Consider the following 20943-nt stretch of genomic DNA (forward strand, 5'->3'; position numbering starts at 1 on the left):
GTAATCATGTCACTATGAACTATATGTACAAAGGATGCCCATGAAGGGGCACCTTGAAGGATCTGACCCTTATCAGTGATTTGCCTGTTCAAATATCCAGTTTATTTGCACTATTTTTGTAATTGCACATGTACATCAGGTATTGAATAGCACACCTATTTGGTGTTCAGTCCTAGGTTTCTGAGATTTTTAAAATTCTGCCATCTTTGTGATTTATCCCTTATTTTGAGTAACTAAACGATAGCGCACTAAACTGACACTTATCCCAATTAAGGAGCTGTGCCATTTAGAAATACTAATTAAGCAGATTCTACTACATCTATATTTCTGTGGCATTTTCTATTTAGGATGTTTCTTTTGGACAGCTTACCAAAATGAACCCATTTATGTCACAAGTCGCTAAACAAATCAAAGAAAGAAAGACTAATACTTTATATTATCACATAATTTTAGTTAGCCTTCCCTCTCCCCCTCTCTCTCTCTCTCCTCCTCAAAAGAAAAATCACAAGTCTACTGTTACTGTATGTGTGACACATACTACATAAATAATGTCTCTATTTAATATGGAGTCTTGCCTAGGGTGATTTTATTTCATTGCCGATAGCTACAAATAAAAGTTTGTTGCCCTTTATGCTTTTGAGTCCTCATTAAAAACACTCTTTATTTTAAAACGTATTCATGAAAAGAAACATCTTTTACTTAATCCATTTCTATTTTCAATTTTTTGTGGCAATTTTAGTGTGAATGTTATGTGAAAGCAAATATGGCTTTATACAGTTTTGGCCTGTAAAAAATTCAAAACATCTTTTGTAAGGACACTGAAGGTTGTTGTTGTTGTTTTTAAAGCGTTTGATTGCTCTCTGTGTCTTGCAATGCTCTCTTTTGAAAATAAAATATCTTTACCATGGCACTTCTTACTTGTCCCCTAACTAGCCTCAGTATTTTCAATCTTTTTTCAAATGAGAGTCTCTTCATGACTAACTTCACTTCACCAGAGGCTCTCTATTTTATGAGACAGATTGACCAGAATTTAATACTGCATTCCAGATGAAGGGATACCATTGATTTAGGTCATGACTTGATCTTTTCTATCCTGCTAGATATATATTTTAGCATTGTGTTTGTCTTTTTGACCATTGTGGACAGCAGAATGAAAACCACTGTTTCAGAGGTGGGAGTGGTCAAAAAGATTATATATATATAATCTCATTATTGCTTCCAATATACATTACCTTGCATTTGTGAACAATCAATTTCATCTGCAATTCTGCTGCCCATTCACCTAGCATTCTTACATCCCACATAGTCTGCTCGAGTCTTGACAAGCCTAAATGATTTTATGTCATCTGCAATTTTTGCCATATTACTGTGCAATCCTTCCTCCAGGTCATGGTTAAATACAAATCCTAGTTCAGAATTTTGGGGCATCGCATTTTTAGTTTGCAACATGGCAAAAAAAGACTTATTCTTTCTGTTATCTATTTCTTAGCCAATTTCTAATCTGCTTTATTTCTCACCCCATGACTTATTAGTTTTCTTAATTGCCTTGTGAGAGGAACTTTGTCAAAGGCCTTTTGAAAATCCAAATACATTACATCCACCAGTTCTCCTTCATCTACTATTTTCCTGACATGCAAAAAAGAGTTCTTATAGATCAGAGAGGGATTATTTTCCTTTAGAAAAACTATGCTGGTTTCTTTCATCATATATATCTCCTTAGATTAAAATAATTCTTAATTATCATTTCAATCAGATTACCTGGTACTGAACTGTCAGTGGTTGGTCATTGCCAGAAACCATTGCATCACTTTAAAAAAACAAAACAACAAAACAAGTACATTTATTAACCCTCAGTCCTCCAGTATGCTTGATTTTAATGAGAGGTGCATATTTTTGTTAGCTCGGCCCCTTCATTCTTAAGTTATTCCAGAACTCCTGGGTGTCTCCTCTTTTTGACACTCCCATTTTTTACAGTATCACATCTTTATTATCTGGAAAAAAGTAAGTATCCCAGTATCCTCTGTGGTGAGGACTGATGCAAAGAAATCATTTAGCTTCTCTATAACGTAACCTCCTGAATTTCTCCCTTTACCCTTTGCTAGAATAGCACTCACTGATATTCTCATTGGCCTCCTATATCTGAAGAATGTCTTATTGTCCTTTTTATATCTTTGACAATATGCTCTTCAAATTCCTTCTTAGACCACCCAGTTTCCATTTTCATTCTACCTGCCATAGTTTATATTCCTTGTTATTAGCATGATTTGGGCTGGGCTGGAATTACATTTTGTGAAGTATACCTTTTGGTTCATATAACTCTTTTACCCTGTTATTTAGCCATACTGGTTTACTTCTTGTCTATTTTTTATATTCTTTCTCAAAAAAAAATCTATGGGCCCAATCTATTTTTGCGTTCACATTAAATTGTGAATGCAAAATATTACCACATTTAATTGCAAGCACATGAGAGGGCATTTAGATGTCTAGTTAACTTACAGACAGGGACAAACATGTAATGAGATATCTTAATGTTATCACATGTGCCAGCAATTTTGCTCCTACACTTCTGTGCCCACAATTGCCTGGACAAAAAATGGAAGACAGGTTGAGGCAATTTTAAAATTTGGCTCATATGTCATATATTCTTATTTGAGGGTGTGCATGCATGTGCAGCCTGGATTTAAATTGCTGTAAAGCTTTTTTATTCATATAAAAATTGTTTTAAACAGGCTGGCAAATATTGTTTGACATTTTTTTAGAAAATATAGCTTAAATCCTTTACCAGTTTTATTCTGATCATGTATTCACTTCAAATTTCTTCACTGACATAGAGCGTTAGAGGGTACTTTGGCAGAGGTTTGGGTGTCTATTCAAGGCTCAGTCTATTCAAGGCTCAGGATTTTACTGTTTTCCTACCAGAATAAAATGATCCTAACATTTCCTTTCTTCCAGAAAGCTCTGGCAGACTTCCCCCAGTCAGGGTAGGGCTTGTCCTGAAGCATCATATCAGTGACCTATGGAGGAAGAAGGAAATCATTTAAATCAGTGTCACAAAGTTTTAAACACAAATTTTTAGATTCCAAAAGGTTTTTCATTTCAGATCATTCTTATCAACATTTGTAACGACAGCTAAGCTGAAAATCTGAACAAAGATATTATCTGCAGCTCTCTTATTCAAAACCTACATGAACTCTGGTCTGCTTTCTAGAACTTGTGTGTACCCCTTCATGAGAGATGTGAGAAGGCTCATGCATTGCCAAAGATGCAGAGAAGACAGAAGTTAATCTAAACGAGTTACTTATGAAGATCTAGGAAAAAATGGATGTAGGTTACTTTCTTCATAGCCATATGAAGAAGGCAAACAGTACTATTCCAGTCCAGCTGGGTAGGTAAGTTCAAGTTCAATGAGCATAGTGTCGGGAGAATTTTGGCTATGAAATCTGAATTGCAGTCCAGAGGATTGAAGCCAGGGAAGCTTGTGCAGTAAGGGCCATATGCTACCCTCGATCCCAGATGCCAATGAGAAATGTACACACAGAGTAAAGGCCATATATGACCCTAAAACCTGTGCTGTCCCCTTACATGGTATTTAAAAATTGAAAAGCTTATTCTACTTTTCAGTACTCATATTTAAATGGACCATCTGTCAAACTCTGCCCAGAGACCCATACACACATTCTACTTTTGGATGATTTACAAAAAGAATTAGAAATGAGCCTGAACTAAAGTAATAGATTTGTATATCCATGATCTTTGAGTCATATCCTTTTTTTCATATCCTTTTTTTCAGATTAACACTCTTCTTAAGTATTGAAAAATACAGTATAGTCATTTCATCCACCATGCTATTTAGAAAACCCAGTGGTGGGGAAAACATACACAGAATGTTTATGTTTAAAAAAAAAAAAAAGGTCAGTACACAGCCCTGGCTGTGATATGCAATAAAATAAATGTTTGTCTGCCACTAGCATCACTACACTGTTTAAACTATTAATTCCTTTTATAAATATAAAAGTAACTCCTACAGAGATTTCAAGACTTCCCTTCTCCCCCAGTTTTACTCACTTCCAAATAAAACCCAGTTTTACGGAGAATTTCTTATTTTTATTTTCTTCCTGGTTTATTTTTGAAGCATGGAGTTGTTTTGGTTTGGGTCTTTTAATTTAATCAGCTAGCATGTGAATTAGTACTTTCATTCAAAGACATTTTACAGTGTTTATTGAAGGGAACAAAAAGCCTATGTTTAAATCGAAGCTACATACGAGGGTTCTCAGCCCTCAGGGGGTGAAGGTGTTCAACACATTGCAGAACTGAGTCCTAAATGATGATGAAAACTTTAAGCATATCCGGGGTTCCAGGGTTCTATCAATCTTAGCTTGAAGAATCGATTGTATCCTGAAATACTACCATTTCCAATGGTTTTCCTTTGGTAATTCCTTTCTCCAAGCACCCATGTTAATAAGACTCCCAAGGTTAACTAAATAAATATTTGGATACATATTTAATGCTTAAAAGGCCCCTCTAAAGATTTAATTAATTTCATTCAGAAATACTTTTCCAGTTCCAGGAAGATTCTGTACAGTAATAAATATTTGCAAGGAAACAGATGATTACCAAATGGGTTTTATTCAATTTTCAAAATGTTTTCTCCAGAGTACTTTCTGGGAAATACTTATATTTGCTAGAAGGAAACAATCTGCAGCTGTGTGACCAGTTATTACAGCAGCATATTTTATAAGAATGGCAATCAAGTAAGTGACATTTGCTGAGGAAAATGGCAAGATGAAGCAGGAAATGTTCATTCTGATATCAGGCAGCTGGTCTTTTTCATCTCTTAGCTTCAGCATTTATTTTAAGTCTTATCATCAGATCAATGTCAGGTCACTTGCAGCTAAATTGGCAGAAGCAAAGACAGTCATTAAAGGGATGCATTCAATAAAGAAAAATCCAATTACCTTTTGCATTAGAGAAATCAAATTCATTTTCTGCTGGTGGTCAAGGACAGTCATTGTGGAACATGGTGCATGGGAGGAAGGTACTCAGCTTTGTCACAATATAAATAATTTTGTTGGGATAGTATCGATGTAATAGCAATAAGTTGTTTTAACTTCCACCAGCATTGGCAGAAAACAAAAATTCAAACCTTTTGTTTTCTACGAGTTAAAGACTTTATTTCACATCTCAAAATCCAATGCACTGCCTGGCAAACATTCATCTCTATTAGATCAGACTATCTGGAAAAATGTTCTGTTACTGTATACTGCGGAATAGATGTTCCATGACGTGCAATTCTTGCATTCTTCAATTATTCTATGTATGTATCTTGTATAGTCAAAATAAAATGGGAAAAGCCGCTTGAAAAATATCCATTACTTAATTAATTAATTTTGTATCTATAACTATGAAAGACTAGGAACGTGATACTGTATTAACATTGATTTCAGAGTAACAGCCGTGTTAGTCTGTATTCGCAAAAAGAAAGGAGTACTTGTGGCACCTTAGAGACTAACCAATTTATTTGAGCATGAGCTTTCGTGAGCTACAGCTCACTTCATCGGATGCATACCGTGGAAACTGCAGAAGACATTATATACACACAGAGACCATGATGTTTCTGCAGTTTATAATGTCTTCTGCAGTTTCCACGGTATGCATCCGATGAAGTGAGCTGTAGCTCACGAAAGCTCATGCTCAAATAAATTGGTTAGTCTCTAAGGTGCCACAAGTACTCCTTTTCTTTTTGTATTAACATTGGTTATACTGACTCAATTTAAAAGTGTATGGCTTTTTATGCATAACTATGTTCCTATGTTTCACTTAATGTTCCATTAGAAAAATGGGTATTGTCTATAAAGGCTTACAAACTACAGTTACATGGTGTGCACAGTCAGATGCTTGTTCAGTGAAAAATAAAATTGGCATTTCTTGTATTGCCTTTTCGAACCACAGACTTCGTTTTACAAGACACAAATATCAGTATGGCTGCACGTTATCTAGGAGGGTAACCCAGGAATACTTTAGTGGCACATCTCTCTTCATCATGGTCAAATATGCAGAAATGCTATGAGTCACAATGTTAAAGATAAAAAAAAACCTACGGCCCACTGTGAAATGGTACACTGCAACCATGTAGAAGCAGGAAATTTTGATTTTGAGTTGAACCGTTATGGGAAGTACAACTACCAGACAATACAATTACCAGTAGAGAACATGTATAAGATGGGTATAATGATACTTACCCATCTTTGTAAAGTGCTTTGAGATGCTCAGACGAAAAGTGTTATAGGAAAGCTAATTATTTATTTATTCTTATCATTGCATCAATTTTTCATAAAACTACCTTTGTCACTGGTCAAACCACTGCTTTTTTATTACATCACCTACAGCAGACAGAGAAAATTATTGTGAAGTTCTGCTTCTTAGAAGGTATCTTGCAGGATTCTCACTCCTGGCTTACAGAGTAGCAGCCGTGTTAGCCTGTATCTGTAAAAAGAAAAGGAGTACTTGTGGCACCGATGAAGTGAGCTGTAGCTCACAAAAGCTTATGCTCTAATAAATCTGTTAGTCTCTAAAGTGCCACAGATACTCCTTTTCTTTTTACTCCTGGCTTAGTGTGAGATTGGCAGACCTTTCCTAGTTCTTAAGGTTTTATGACCTTTGAGGGCTATGATAGCAAGGCAGTTATTGCAAACCGCCCCTTGCTGCTTTCTGAATATTCCAGTCTGTCCCTTTGACTGAGTGGAAGGTGAAGCTCCCAGGAGGAAAAAAATCTCAATTCAAACGATCAATTTAATGTGAGGCACAAAATATGTGCCTCAGAGAAAAAATGAAAAACCGAAGTGTGAACACAACTCAAACGCTAATCTCCCAACTCTGAGGGGACTGAGCATGGGCAGAGAATCCTACAAGATGTTACCAGTGAAACAGCATAACAAATAACTGCAAACAGGAACCTTTCCAAATCTGTGCTATGAGCTCAGCTCACATTGTAAAGTCCAAATTCATTCTTCTTCTGATGTTTGACTTTATTAACAAAGAAAGCAACAATAAAATACCATAAGATTAGCTTGCTCCTTCTATCAGGTTTAGCTGCTTTTAGAGTTCTTCCCTCAGGGCTGCTCAGACCACACACTCCCAAGAAAGTCACTTCAAAGGTGCAGTAATGAGATCCCCACCTCAGTGAGTCAACAGACCCACTTAATCCTTTCACAGTAAAATCATCTGCTAAGAGGTGTTCCAGACAAACACTGACAGCCTGTTACAAACCTGAAAATAAATTTAGCTGCAAATAAAAAACTCTAAACAAGGACAACATGGGGACACTTTTGACCATTCCTTCAAAAATCTTCAAACCCCTTCCTGGGTAGAAACTAAAGCAGAAGTTCCCACAATGTAGTCGTTGGAGCAATTGCTGGTAGTCTGTGAAGAGATGGTTTGTTAAATGGTGCTGGCTCATCATCTTTGTTTCCAGCTGCTAAATTGCATTTTAAAATAATTAAAATCTATTAAATGCTTTCATAACAGCCCTTTTTCTATGTAAATAATTGGAGTATGTGTAAATTGGAAGGAAAATGGACTATGAGACAATCTCTGTTATTAGGAAGTGAACTACCCTATGAAAATGTTTGGAAATGCCTGAACTAGAGAACAATGAGCTCACTGGAGTTTCCTTCAGTATTTCATTTGTAAAAAGAAAAGGAGTGCTTGCGGCACCTTAGAGACTAACAAATTTATCTGAGCATAAGCTTTCGTGAGCTACAGCTCACTTCACCGGATGCATTCAGTCTGAAGTGAGCTGTAGCTCACGAAAGCTTATGCTCAAATAAATTTGTTAGTCTCTCAGGTGCCACAAGTCCTCCTTTTCTTTTTGCAAATACAGACTAACACGGCTGCTACTCTGAAACCTATTTCATTTGTAGTAGTCATCCCCTGGTCATCAAATTGGGTGAGGCACACACCTCAAGAATTAAACAATAAACAGAGGACGGAATAATTGGAAGCCATGGTCCATCAGAACTCTCTAGAATTATAAGCATCTGATGAAAAAACAATGAGGAGTCCTTGTGGCACCTTAGAGACTAACATATTTATTTGGGCATAAGCTTTCATGGGCTAGAACCCACTTCAAAGCTTATGCCCAAATAAATGTGTGAGTCTCTAAGGTGCCCCAAGGACTCCTCGTTGTTTCTGTGGATACAGACTAACACAGCTACCACTCTGAAACCAAGCATCTAATGGACTCTGAAATCTTCTCTACCTTGAATTAAGCACCGAGTAGTTTACGTTCTAACAGACACCACCACAGCAACATTTTATGTCAACAAACAAGGAGTGCTCTTTCCCAACTACTTTGTCTAAAAGCTCTGACTCTGTGGTCATAATGCCTGGGAAACTGAGCGTTTCCAATGGCTTTGTACCTGAAAGGACAGATAACTTATTAATGAATACATTAAATCACAGACTATAAGGTCAGCATGAGTGATCTCTGACGCAGTACATAGTGGACTTACTGCTCAGAAAGAGGGTTCAATCAATACACCTCTTCATAACTAACAGCAATGAAAAATGCCCTCTATTCTCCTTCAGAGCATGGACGGACAAAGATTTTTGTTACAGATCCATTCCTATTAGATTGGAGCAGCAGATTTCTATGTTTTCCCTCTAATCCCATGGAAATCAGGGAGCTAGAACATTCTCCACCTTGGGACTCAGAGTTTCCTTTTGTCCTAAAGGCACTTTTTCCTTTATTTGGCTTATGTACTAATAAGCCCCCCAAAATGTAGTATCTGAGCACCTCACAATCTTTAATGTAACATGCCTCTAAGGAAGGCAAGTGGTATAATCCCCACTTTACAGATAGGAAACTGAGGCACAGAGAGGCTAAGTGACTTGCTCAAAGTCACATAGGACATCTCTGGTCGAAAAGGGAACTGAACCCAGGTCTTCTATAGCCCAGCATTACACAATACGTATGAGCCTATCCATCCTTTTCTCCTCCCAGGAACCTATTCAGGCTTGCCAAGAAAAAGCCAATTTCTGCTTGTTTTAAGCGAACTAGGTTTATCATTTCTTTGAGTCACTTATTGATCGTTTCTAGGCTTTTTCAGTAGCGTATTTGCTTGTTTCTAGGCTTTTCTGGCTCTTTAAGTAGCTTGTTGCTTGTTTTGGCTTTCCTTTTGGGCTTTTCTGGGAGGTGTGGCTGCTGCTTTTTTTTTTTTTTTTTTAATTGCCCACAGAGAGTGTGGTTGTCTCCTAGTTGCACAATCCCTTTCCCAACACCAAAAGAAAGGGGATAGGAAGAAATCAGGATCTGGAGACTGACAGTCCCCAGGGCCAATGCTCCAGGTCAGCCCGATTAACAGGACAATAGCAGGGCAAGGGGGAAACCAGGAGCCCAGAGCAGGGATGGGGGCCTGGCCCAGCCCGCTTGAGCTCCATCTATGTGAGCTGGAGGGAGCCAGCTCACTCAGTCAGCTTGGGTTGGGTTCCTCTCCCTGTGTGTGTCCACATGAGATTGCTGCATGTGTTTGCTTCTTGAGTGACCTGCAGTGCCTACTCTCTCCCCATGGGCTACCTCCTACCTGCACTACTAGGTACAGGGGAGTTCACTGGTTGGTTGGTTGGTTGGTTGGTAGGTATGGGGGTGGTGGTTGGGAGTGGGGTACTGATAGCAGTACACTGGCAGGTTGCAGCAGCCTAGGATTTGCCTGCCGTTGCTGGCTGCTGGTTCTGCAATGCTTGTGCTTTTTAAAAAATTATTTATTATTAATTATTATTATTATTAAAAGCTCAGCTGTGGTCGGTGGTCTTTCCGTTGGTGCATCTCTGGTGGTGGTGTTGCATCTGCACCACTGGGGGGAGGTCTGTTGGGGGAGCTGCAAGGGGTGGTGGGATGCAGGCTGTGGGGGTTTGTGTGGGGGAGGGGCAGAGGGTGGCAAAGCTGAGTGGGGGGGCTGCAGCACGGCTTGGGTCACAGAGCTGTGGAGGGGAGTAGAGTGGCACTATGCCACTGTTGTTGGTCAGTGACTCTTGGGGCATTTCCAGTCGTGTGGTGCACACCACGGGGTATCTTTTGGGGGTCTGGTGGTATTATGGCTGTTCTGGCAGTCGGCCGGTGGCACTGTGGATACAGACCAGTGCTGACCAAAATGGGATTGGCTTGTGCTGGGTAGCTTGGGCTTGTTTTGAAAGGCAGTGCAGCTTTATTATCTTGTGAGACTTGGCAACCACCTAGGTGTGTATTTATAGTGTGCCAATCATTATAGCACCTAGGCACCAAATACAAGAACTAGTTCCTGGAGGAAGGTTCCTACAGCAGAAACTCAGAGTTCAGAGCCATCTCCTTTATTGTCCTCCTTTATTGGCCAGTCAACACCTTTCCACTCTTGGTGGAGTGGGAAATCATCCACTGAAGAGGGATTGGATTTATGGCTTATTACAACAATCTACTTAACCTTCCCCCTCCCCCCCCCACTTCCACTCAGTTTTTTTATTTTCTCCTTTCCCCTCTTTGATTGGAGAGGTGTTAACTGGCCACTTGACCTCGAATGGTTCCTTGAAATATGTACTAACTACTTATGCTAAACAATCTGTTCTACCTTGTATTTAGCTGTGACACTCTGAGGGCATGGCTACACTTGCAGATGTAGAGCGCTTTGAGTTAAACCAGCCTTCAGAGAGCGCAGTAGGGAAAGCGCTGCAGTCTGTCCACACTGACAGCTTCAAGCGCACTGGTGTGGCCACATTTGCGGCACTTGCAGCGGCATTGGGAGCAGTGCATTGTGGGCAGCTATCCCAGCATGCAAGTGACTGCAACATGCTTTTCAAATGGGGGTGGGGTGGGGTGTGACAGGCAGTGTGTTGTGTGTATGTGGGGGGGGAGAGAGTGATTTGGGGGGGCTGAGAGCATGTCAGCATGCTGTCTTGTAAGTTCAGACAGCAGCAGACCCCTCTCCCCCACCCAACTCCCTCTCTCTCACACACACAGCATTCCACACTAATGGTGTCAGGATTCCCTCCCCACTCTGAACGCTAGGGTACAGATGTGGGAACCCACATGAAAGACCCCCTAAGCTTATTTGTACCAGCTTAGGTTAAAAACTTCCCCAAGGCACAAATCCTTCCTTGTCCTTGGAGGAGTACTGCTGCCACCACCAAGTGAGTTAGAAAAAGATTCAGGAAAAGAACCACTTGAAGTTCCTGTTTCCCTAAAATGTCCCCCCAAGCCCCTTCACCTCCCTTCCTGGAGAGACTTGAGAATAATCTACCAACCAAATAGGTAAACCAGATTCTTAAAAAACACAAATTTATAATAAAGAAAAAAATAAAAGAAGCACTTCTGTAAAATTAGGATGGAAGGTAACTTTACAGGGTAATCAGATTCAAAACAGAGGATTCCCCTCTAGGCAAAACTTTAAAGTTACAAAAAAAACAGGGATAAACCTCCCTCTTAGCACAGGGAAAATTCACAAGCTAAAAACAAAAGATAATCTAACGCGCCTTGCCTTATTTACTTACTCTTTTTGCAATATTGAGACTCATTTTAGGATGATTTTAGGAGAAGGAGTTTTCTGACCTGATGCTTCTCTGCTTCCCCAGGGAACACACAAACAAAGAGCACAAACAAAGCCTCCCCTCCCCCAGATTTGAAAGTATCTTCTTTCCCCATTGGTCTTTTTGGTCAGGTGCCAACCAGGTTATTTGAGCTTCTTAACCCCTTACAGGTAAGGAGGAATTCTAGGTTACCCTTAGCTGTATGGTTATGACAAATGGCTTGCTTTGTCTCGGAGCAGATAAGCAGACGGCTGTCAGAAACAGAGCTTTCAAAGGGCATATCCGCATTCCTGCAGCAATTCAAAAACAATGACAAGAGTGGCCACTTGATTTAAGGGGATTATGGGACGTTTCCGGAGGCTGATCAGAGCGCAGTAATGCAACACCTCGTCCACACTGGCGCCGCAGCGCTCCAGCGGGGACGCAGCAAACGTTATTCCACTCGCCGAGGTGGAGTCCCAGAGTGCTGTAGCCGTGGAGTCAGAGCGCTCTACGTGCCTTGCCAGTGTGGATGGGTAGTGAGCTAGCGTGCCTGGGGCTCCTTTATTGCACCGTAACTCGCAAGTGTAGCCAAGCCCTGAGTACATTTCCCAGACCTGAGGAAGAGCTTTGTGTAAGCTCTGAAGCTTGTCTCTCTCATCAACAGAAATTGGTCCAAGAAAATATATTACCTCACCCACCTTGCCTCTGTAATATCCTGGGACCTGTTACCACAACATTGTATACAAGAGCTTAACAGAAATGTATGTAATGTTCTGTGACTGTTCTGTAAATAACTAGCTTCTAGTTACAAAGAGTAACCAGCAAATGGAAGCTGTTAACAAAAAAATAAACGGCAGCTACTTATGTAATACATTTTGCAACCTTTCCCAAGCCTCTCTTCAGCATTGCCTCTATCACACAAGAGGAAAGTACACAACTAAATGAATTTCTGTTCAGATCACAAGCCTTTGCCAAATATCCTTTAAATTACATATGTGCAACATTAATATCGGTTTTAATCACCCACGTGCACTGCTCCCTCTAAGCCGTGCGCGTGGGCGCGTGCACACAGATCTCAAACCCCGCGCACACAGCGACACATCCCGTGCACTCCCAGCTTCGGCTGTGGCTTTTTTTTGTGTGCGCTTCAGCGGCGGCACAGAAGAAATTTTTTGCGCACACAGCCTGTTAAAAATTAGAGGGAACATTGTCCCTGTGTATAGAAACTACAACCACAGTCAAAAACCAAAAGCCTTCAGAGTTTAGAAATCCCTATATTAAGCAATATCTTATTATACTTCCGAAGAAATACTGCCCTTGGAGAAAAGGCAAATCCTCCGCATAAATCAGTCAAGCCCATTTTTTAAAAGCTCCTCTAATGTCTGACTTCTGAGAACAAAGGTGCTGCATGGAAGCTAAGCTTCCGCTGGTACTGTTCTTCATGCTTACTGAATATACCCAATTCTCTTGAGGCTATTCCACTGTCACATGTACTCCAATTGGTAAACTGACTCAGAATACTGGCATGTGAAAATGACAAACCACTTTCAGTGTAAGACTCTTTATTTAAAAATAGTCCAGGTAAACAATTCTTTATAAAGCTTGATTCATAGGAAAAAAAATGTAGAAAGGCCTGTAAAACTGCCACCAAAGACAGACAATGATTTGAGGCTCTCTACAGACAGGGACCCTTGAAAGACAGCAAGAAACAGCAGCTCCTCTGAGCCTGCACCTGGAAGATTGTGTTTAGTTACCGGCATCCTTAAGAAAAAGACACACAAATTGGAGGAATTCATTCTTTCTGCTACTTTTCTCTCATTAGGGAGCAGAGGGGATTAATCGTTAAGCAAAGAGTGATTCCTCTATTAAAGTCAACTTTTACCAATGGTTACCACATTACAGTGCCTAAATATTGGATGCATTTCCTGTTCTAAACATAGCAATAATTGCCAACCCACAAAACAACATAAGACTTCCTTAAAAATCATGATTTTCAAAAAAAAAATTTTTTTGATGTTTTGTTTTATTTGCATTCTCTTTTTTGAGCCTTTAGGATTTAGGTTTTCTATCTTTTCTCTGTAACTGTTAGGATAAAGATATTCAGGCTTGTCTGCAAAGGCCTGTACTTTAAGAATGTAGGTGTATTCTTGTCACTTGGCTAGTTCTAGAGGTATAAAAGAAAGAATCAAAATCACTGTCTGCTGGTGTAAGGGCCTTCTCTTACTGTGACAGTCTGAGGCCCTGTTCTTAGGCTAAGGCCTTTGTCTAAGCAGCAGAGGCAGTCATAAGCTAGGAATGGGAACAGGGACACAGGTGTAAGGCTCTGTGGTGTCAGAGCTGGGAAGGAGGATACTAAGGAAGGAAACTGGAATCATGCTTGCTGGAAGTTCACCCCAATAAACATCGAATTGTTTGCACCTTTGGACTTCGGGTATTGTTGCTCTCTGTTCATGCGAGAAGGACCAGGGAAGTAAGTGGGTGAAGGAATAAGCCCCCTAACATCTGTGAAGTCCAGAAAATTATTTTTTCTTTTAAATGAAAGCTCAGAAGGACTTGGGGCTTCAAGAAAAATACCAAAGGCTCATGATAAAATCACAAGACTTGGTGCTTTAGTGTAGACAATAGCTATGCGGACAATAGCTATGGTTCTCCCACTAGCATAGGTAATCCACTTCCCCGAGAGCCAGTAGCTAGGTAGATGGAAGAATTCTTCCCCCGACTGAGGAAGTTAAACCAATCTAATTTTCTAATGTAGACCAGGCCTTACTGTTATATGTGTAGAGGAAATGTTGCAGGTCTCCGGGGATTGTGGTTTGTTAAGAATTTTTTAAATGTTAATAAAAAAAGTTAAATGTTTCAGAACTATCAAGTTAGCACATTGCTAGCCCATGTAACCGTATGGCATATGACAGTTACTCTTATCCACCCTGTCCTCTTCCTTCGGATTCTTGTGTGTATGTGTGGGAGGAGGGGGCGGGGGTGTCTGCGCACATGCCCCCTTTCTTAAATTTTATTGTAAACTCTTCAAGGAAGGCAGCATGTATAAATGCGTTTGGTAACACCTAGCACACAGCATCTCCACACGTGCATACAACTGCAATACCAATAATAGTAATATATTTTAAAAACCTTTCTTATGAAATATCTAGTGCTGCTGCACAAACAACGCACCTGACATTAACCTTACAAAAATCAAGGAAATTAAAAGTTAAGCCACTTACTAGTCTGAATCCTGTGTTCTTCCAGCTGCAGGACTACAGTTTACCATTACAACTACCGTACACCACAAACCACACACTGCAGTCTGAGGTCCCACCCCTCAGCTTACCCTGCTCCAAACATCCTTTTACCAAAGTATCCCATGCCAATACTATTAGTTGTGGATGTTTGCTCGACTAGTATGTTGTGTTAGGAGTGGATAGTTCAGAAAAGAGGGTGAAGGAATAGTGGTACCAGGGCCACAAAAAAATTCAAAGAAAATAAAAACTACCTTGGTGTGAAATTTCACATTGATAGGCCACCTGCTTTTAGAGACTCCAAAGGAATGTATCCCTTATTTTAAGCCCAGTTTAGAAAACAATCCTAACTATTGTGACAAAGTTCCTCCTCTGCCTTGGTGGGTCATGCGCTTATTGGCGGATTTGCTCACCTCAGAGATTAATGGCAGCCCTCAGTTTGGCCACTTTTGCTATTGGCTCAAACCTGCCGTTCACTCAGGTAACCTTATCACTGGCAGCATGGGGAAAAGGGAGGAGAACAATCCTTGCAGTCTCTGCTGGTCCACCTAGTGGGTTGGGGGACAGGCCAGGGACCTTCCCCTCTGGTGGAACCCACAGTCCAGGTCAACTCCTCCTGGAGTTGGGGGATTGGGGGGAACCCAGGCCCGCCCCCTACTCTGGGTTCCAGCCCAGGGCCCTGTGGATCACAGCTGTCCACAGTGTTCTGTGTAACACCTGTGTGATAGCAACAACTCCCTGGACTACTTCCCCATGGCCTCCTCCCAACACCTTCTGTATCCTCACCACAGGACCTTCCTCCTGATGCCAGATAGCGTTTGTACTCCTCAGTCCTCCAGCAGCACACCTTCTCACTCTCAGCTCCTTGCACACCCCTCCCTGACTGAAGTGAGGACCTTTTTAAACCAGATGCTCTAATTAGCCTGCCTGTCTTAATTGGTTCTAGCAACTTCTTAATTGGCTCCAGGTGCCCTAATTAGCCTGTCTGCCTTAATTGGTTCCAGCAAGTTCCTGATTGTTTTGGAACTGCCCCTGTTACTTTACTCAGGGAAAAGGGACCTGCTTAACCTGGGGCTAATATATCTGCCTTCAATCACTCTCCTGTCATGGAACCTCCTGGTCAACCTCCTCTTGGCCCTGGCTGAAGTGGCCATCTATAAAACCAGGGAGAGGAGGTTGGCTGATGGGGCCTCCTGTGACTGTGGGGCCTATTTCTGATCCTCTGTCCGTTCACGCATCCGGGCAGAGTTCCTCTTGGCGGCGTCCACTGGCTCCCTTGATGCCTTCAAGGACCAGTGGGCGCTGTCCAGGGTTCTCTGCTCAGTGTCCCTGTCAGGTTCCCGTCGTTTGACCCTTTGATCGCACTCCTGTCGCTGTTATTTCATTAGTTGTCCCCCAGAATCACTTGGCTTCCAGGTCCTGTGGATCCTCCCCTTAGGGCTGGGGGGGGGTACTTTAGCAGTGGGCGGGCTTCTGCTGACCCTGTCACACTATGTAGTTACTACTAAGCTTCCAAAATAAGTCTATTTTCATGTTACGCTTTAACTTGAAATTGGAAAATTTCTACATAAATCCCAAATCAGTGATTTCTCAGGGTTCTCCTCCCCCCATGCTTCACACTGTCCATTGCCAGTTTGCAAACCTTCATCCCATAAGGAATGGGGATAGTTGATACTCATTGATGACATTTGGAAAAGAGCAAGCAACACTAGCTCACTGCTACACAGCTACTGGTCATTTGTTTGACATGTTCTTCCTCTATTGTCCATACACAAAGTCATATCACCTCAACTAATGGTCGCTCATTAAAATGCATCTTTGCCTTATACAGCATCTTCTATGAATATATATAATGCCAACCAACGTGTGCTTTCAGAAAACAAACAAAAGAATATCCCAGCATGAAGGACCACCTTCCCACAAACAGAAAATGTGCCTCAAGAGTTCAGATGCCACAATTTTTTAAATGCTGCACTATCAACATGGTGAAATGTAGATTTTTAGCAGATTCTGTTCTGAACAATAATTTTCAACATTATGACTTCTCCAGAGTGGACAATTCCCAGGTCTAAGCCGTCCTGTGTGCACAGCTGATATGGTACAATCTTTGCTCTACAGCTGGTCTTGTTTGTCATCTCAGCTTACTTGATTAAGCATTTTAATCAGTGTTTTGCATAGGACTGTGCACCTTCTGTTGAAAATCATGTTTGGCTGGTATTTAGTTGAAAACTAGTTGACGTCAACAATTTATCCAGGCATTCCATTTTTCTCATTTCATCATTTTTAAGGGTTTAAGATCAATATTTTAAATTGTGCCTTTCCTTATATATAAAACAATAACAAAATATTCCCCAATCATTTCAAAATCCTGTACTAATGATGTTGCTAAGCAGCTTCTGATGCTGCTGGTAAGCTGTTTACATTTAGTATAATACCTTGGAGAATAGCAAGACTTGACTGCCTTCCTTTGCCTGTCTTAAGTTTTGACCTTCTTGCCTCTCACACATATAAAAAGTTTTTTTTTAAGTGCTGAATTCACTTATTCTCATCTGCCTCAATTTTGCTAACCTCTCCTTCTGCCTCCAGCCAGCTCTGCTGTTCTATTTATGTAGATTAAGCAAACACCATATTTTCCCCAATGTTTTTATAAAATTTAGCTTAAATGATACTTATAGTAAATACAAGTATATTTAAATAACCTACAGTGTGTAGGTTAAAAACCAGTTTTTCCATTCACAATGTCACATGCTACTCAAATGATGTTATCATAACTGTTATGCTATAACTTCTTGGAAATTCCATTTTTCAAAAAAAACCCAAACAATTGCTAACCTTTTGTAACTGTTCTTCAAAATATTTTACACATGTCCATTGCACTCTTGGTGTGCGTGGCCCCCATGAACAGTTGCTGGAAATGTTTCCCTCAGTGGTACCCATTGGGGCAGCTTGAGAACCCTCGACTGCTTTGCATTGCTGGCGTCCGTACAAAGGGCCGAGCAGACCCCAAGCTCCCTCCGTTCCTTCTTTCTGGAAACTCCAATGTAGAGGGGTAACAAGGTGGGTCGTGCAATGAACATGTGCAACACATCTCAAGGAACAACATTCACAAAAGGTTAGTAACCTTTTGTGCATACCACTCTTGGTGACTCCCGGGCAATAATATAGGCAGAAGGATCGGAATGCACGTACGCACAGAAGGTAGTATAGTTCAAGAAAATCATCATCATCTTTTGAGTACTGGGTGATGGCATAATGGGAGGATAAAGTGTGCACCAATGACCAGGTTGCTGCTTAAGGATCTGCGCTAGGAATGCCATTGAGGATGCTTGCAATCTTGTGGAGTGAGCAATCAGCTTGTCTGGTGGTGAAATGCCTGCCGCATCATAACAAGCATGGATACGGGAAGTTATCCAAGATGAAATTCTCTGTGAGGAAATTGTAGGACCTTTCATTCTATAGCCTATAGTTCGTGCTATAGCCACGAACAGTTGGATATCCGGCAAAATGATTTGGTCCTAAGTGGAACACAAGTGCTTGTCTAACATCCAAAATCTGTAGCCATTGCTCATCCCTATTTGCATGTGGTTTGGGGTAAAAAGACATGTAAGTAAATTGATTGATATAAAAATTTGAAACTATGTTAGAGAGAAAATTCAGATAAGGGCATGAGTACACCTTATCTTTAAAGAAGACTGTGTACGGTAGTTTGGATGCAATGGCACGCAGTTCAGAGACCCTTCTGGCCAGAGATGGCCTATGCCAGGTTCAGGTGGAGCAGCTGACCATGGTCTTAGGAGATCAGATCTGGGTGCAATGGGAGTGAGACTGGAGTTACAACTGGGAGGTCCAATAGAATGGAGAACCAGTATTGGCAGGGCCATGCTGGGGCTCTTTATATAACCTGGGTATAGTCCTGCTTGATCTTTGGTAGTGCCCTGCGTAGGAGGAGTGGGATAGTGGGAAAAGCTTTTCTGTCCAAGATAGCAGGGAGGCATCTGTGATTAAACCTAGATTGTGGTCTTGTTGGGGGGAGAATTGGTGACATTTTCTGTTGGACTTATTTGCAGATATGTCTATCTGGGGAGTCCCCTTCTGCTGGAAAATGCACCTGGCTACATCCGGATGAAGTGACCAACCATGGTGACTTGAAAATGACCCGCTTAGGTGGTCTGCTAACTTGTTCTGCTCCCCTGAGGGTAAGAGTCCTTGAGGTTGATTGAATGAGCTATGCAAAATTCCCCACAGGTGAATTGCTTCCTGATAAAGGAGGGATGAGAAAGTTCCTCCCTGCAACCAGGAGCTCCTATACATGGCCATTGCCAAAGCCACGGACCTGGCAGCTGAGTCAGCCCCATCCAGGCCCTTGCTACAACTTTCCCCTCCTCCACTAGGGAGGACAACTCCTGCCAAGCAACTTCTGGGAGCAGGTCTTTAAATTTTAGTGGGGAGTCCCAAAGGGGAAAGGCATACCTGCACAAAAGTGCATGCTGGTTTGCAATCCTGAGCTACAACCCCTCCATAGAATAAACTTTCGTATCAAACAGGTCTAACCTCTTTGAGTCTTTTGATTTTGGGGTTGCGCCTGGACGCCTCTGCCTGTCCCTCTTATTGGCAGCAGATACTACCAGTGACCCCTGGGGGGAGAAGGAGTGGATGGGAGTAAGGGAACTCATAATCTTGGGCAGGTACATAATACTTGTGCTCATCCCTTTTTGAAGTTGGGCAGGGGAAGGGATGCAGGAGTCTGCTTCAGCCCCATAACTGGGCCCATAATGGCCTCATTAACTGGCAGGGCCACTCTGGAAGGACCTGCAGTGGCTAAAACATCGACCAGGCAGTGAGAGGATTCTTTTACTTCCTCCACCCGTACACCCAGACTTACAGCACTCTCTTTAACAATTCTTGGTGTGCCTTATTGTCATCTGGGAGAGGCGACATGCCCTCTCCTGAGACTGCCTCATCTGGGGAGGAGGAAGAGGAGGCCCACTCTGGCTGTGGATGCTCTTCCTCCAATTTTTGATCTGCAGGGTCCTGGTGAGCTGGCTCTTGATGTCCAGCTGGGCTCGGTGCCACATGCCTTTCCAAAGTTAACAAATAGAAGTGCCTGGAATACATTTCAGAAACTGGGGGAAAGTCCCATGTATTCCAAAATGGTCACCGGTCAGGCATAGGCCCCCAGTGACCTGCTGACCAACCACTCAATGGTATTCCTGTGACAGGATCCATGGAAGGGTAGAAACATCAGAAGGAGGGGTACGAGAGCAGCTCCAAGAATGGGAAATGTCGAACCTGACCTCTGATTTGGAAGAAGATGACTTTCCTTCTGCTGACCATGGAGACGCAGTTCCAGATGTTTTTGGCAATCAGTGCCAAGGTGGAGAGGCCCATAGATAAGCGAGCATTGTGGGTTTTCTTTTTGATGGTACCAAAGGGCGAGTCGTCAGGGGTACATGAGGCTGGCATGGTACCAAGCGATCTAGCAATTCTGTTGATTGCCCTATGTCCGATAATGTCAACTCTTGTTGACAGTGATACCAGCACTGACAGGGTTAGGAGGTCCTTGGCAGCCACAAACTCCTCCAGAGTGGTCGGTATCGAGGTAGTGTTGGTACAGTGTGGTGTTGCAGATGTGTAAGGAGCTCCTTCTGACTCTGGACTCGATGAAACCTACCTAGGCGGTGGAGTCAATGGTGCCATCTTCTGTGGTACCAAAGCAGAGGAGTGTTTAGACATAGACCACACTCTCCTCTTGGTGTGGTTTTCAAAGATGCTGAGCACCCACAGCTCCCAAGGATGTCAATGGATTTGTAGGCACTCTGTACCTTTGAAAAATAAGGCCAAATGCCCACAGAGGCTGGGTTACAGGGATGTGACTTTGCTTTGCTATAAGTGTGATATTTACTGGATTTCTATTGGTGTAATAATAGTTAGGGAATGACTGGCAAAGTCAAATATATTGAACCTGCCTGCCTGGAGTCCTCTCACACATGCAATGGCTATTGAACTTGAGTCTGCAGGGCAAGTCCCTGATGTTCAGTCAACCCTAGGGACTTGCTCAGGAAAATACTGCATGCTCTGCCCAGTTATTCCCTTCTCCCTGTACTCAGGATGGATACTTTGCAGAACCACTGAGCCGGTATCTATATTCTAACTATATTCTATAGTAACAAGT

At 41.8% G+C, this 20943-nt stretch overlaps 1 protein-coding gene across 1 annotated transcript in view; it reads right to left on the reverse strand.

Moving 5' to 3' along the window:
* The window catches only part of TMEM117 (transmembrane protein 117), a 328857-nt gene that overhangs the window by 110263 nt on the left and 197651 nt on the right, over window positions 1–20943 (reverse strand). Inside the window, exon 5 of the mRNA XM_077807768.1 lies at window positions 2917–3014. Coding sequence (XP_077663894.1) covers window positions 2917–3014 — 98 coding nt within the window. The remainder of the gene's footprint in view (window positions 1–2916; window positions 3015–20943) is intronic.

Source organism: Eretmochelys imbricata, chromosome 1, assembly GCF_965152235.1.
Source record: "Eretmochelys imbricata isolate rEreImb1 chromosome 1, rEreImb1.hap1, whole genome shotgun sequence".
Taxonomy (NCBI): domain Eukaryota; kingdom Metazoa; phylum Chordata; order Testudines; family Cheloniidae; genus Eretmochelys; species Eretmochelys imbricata.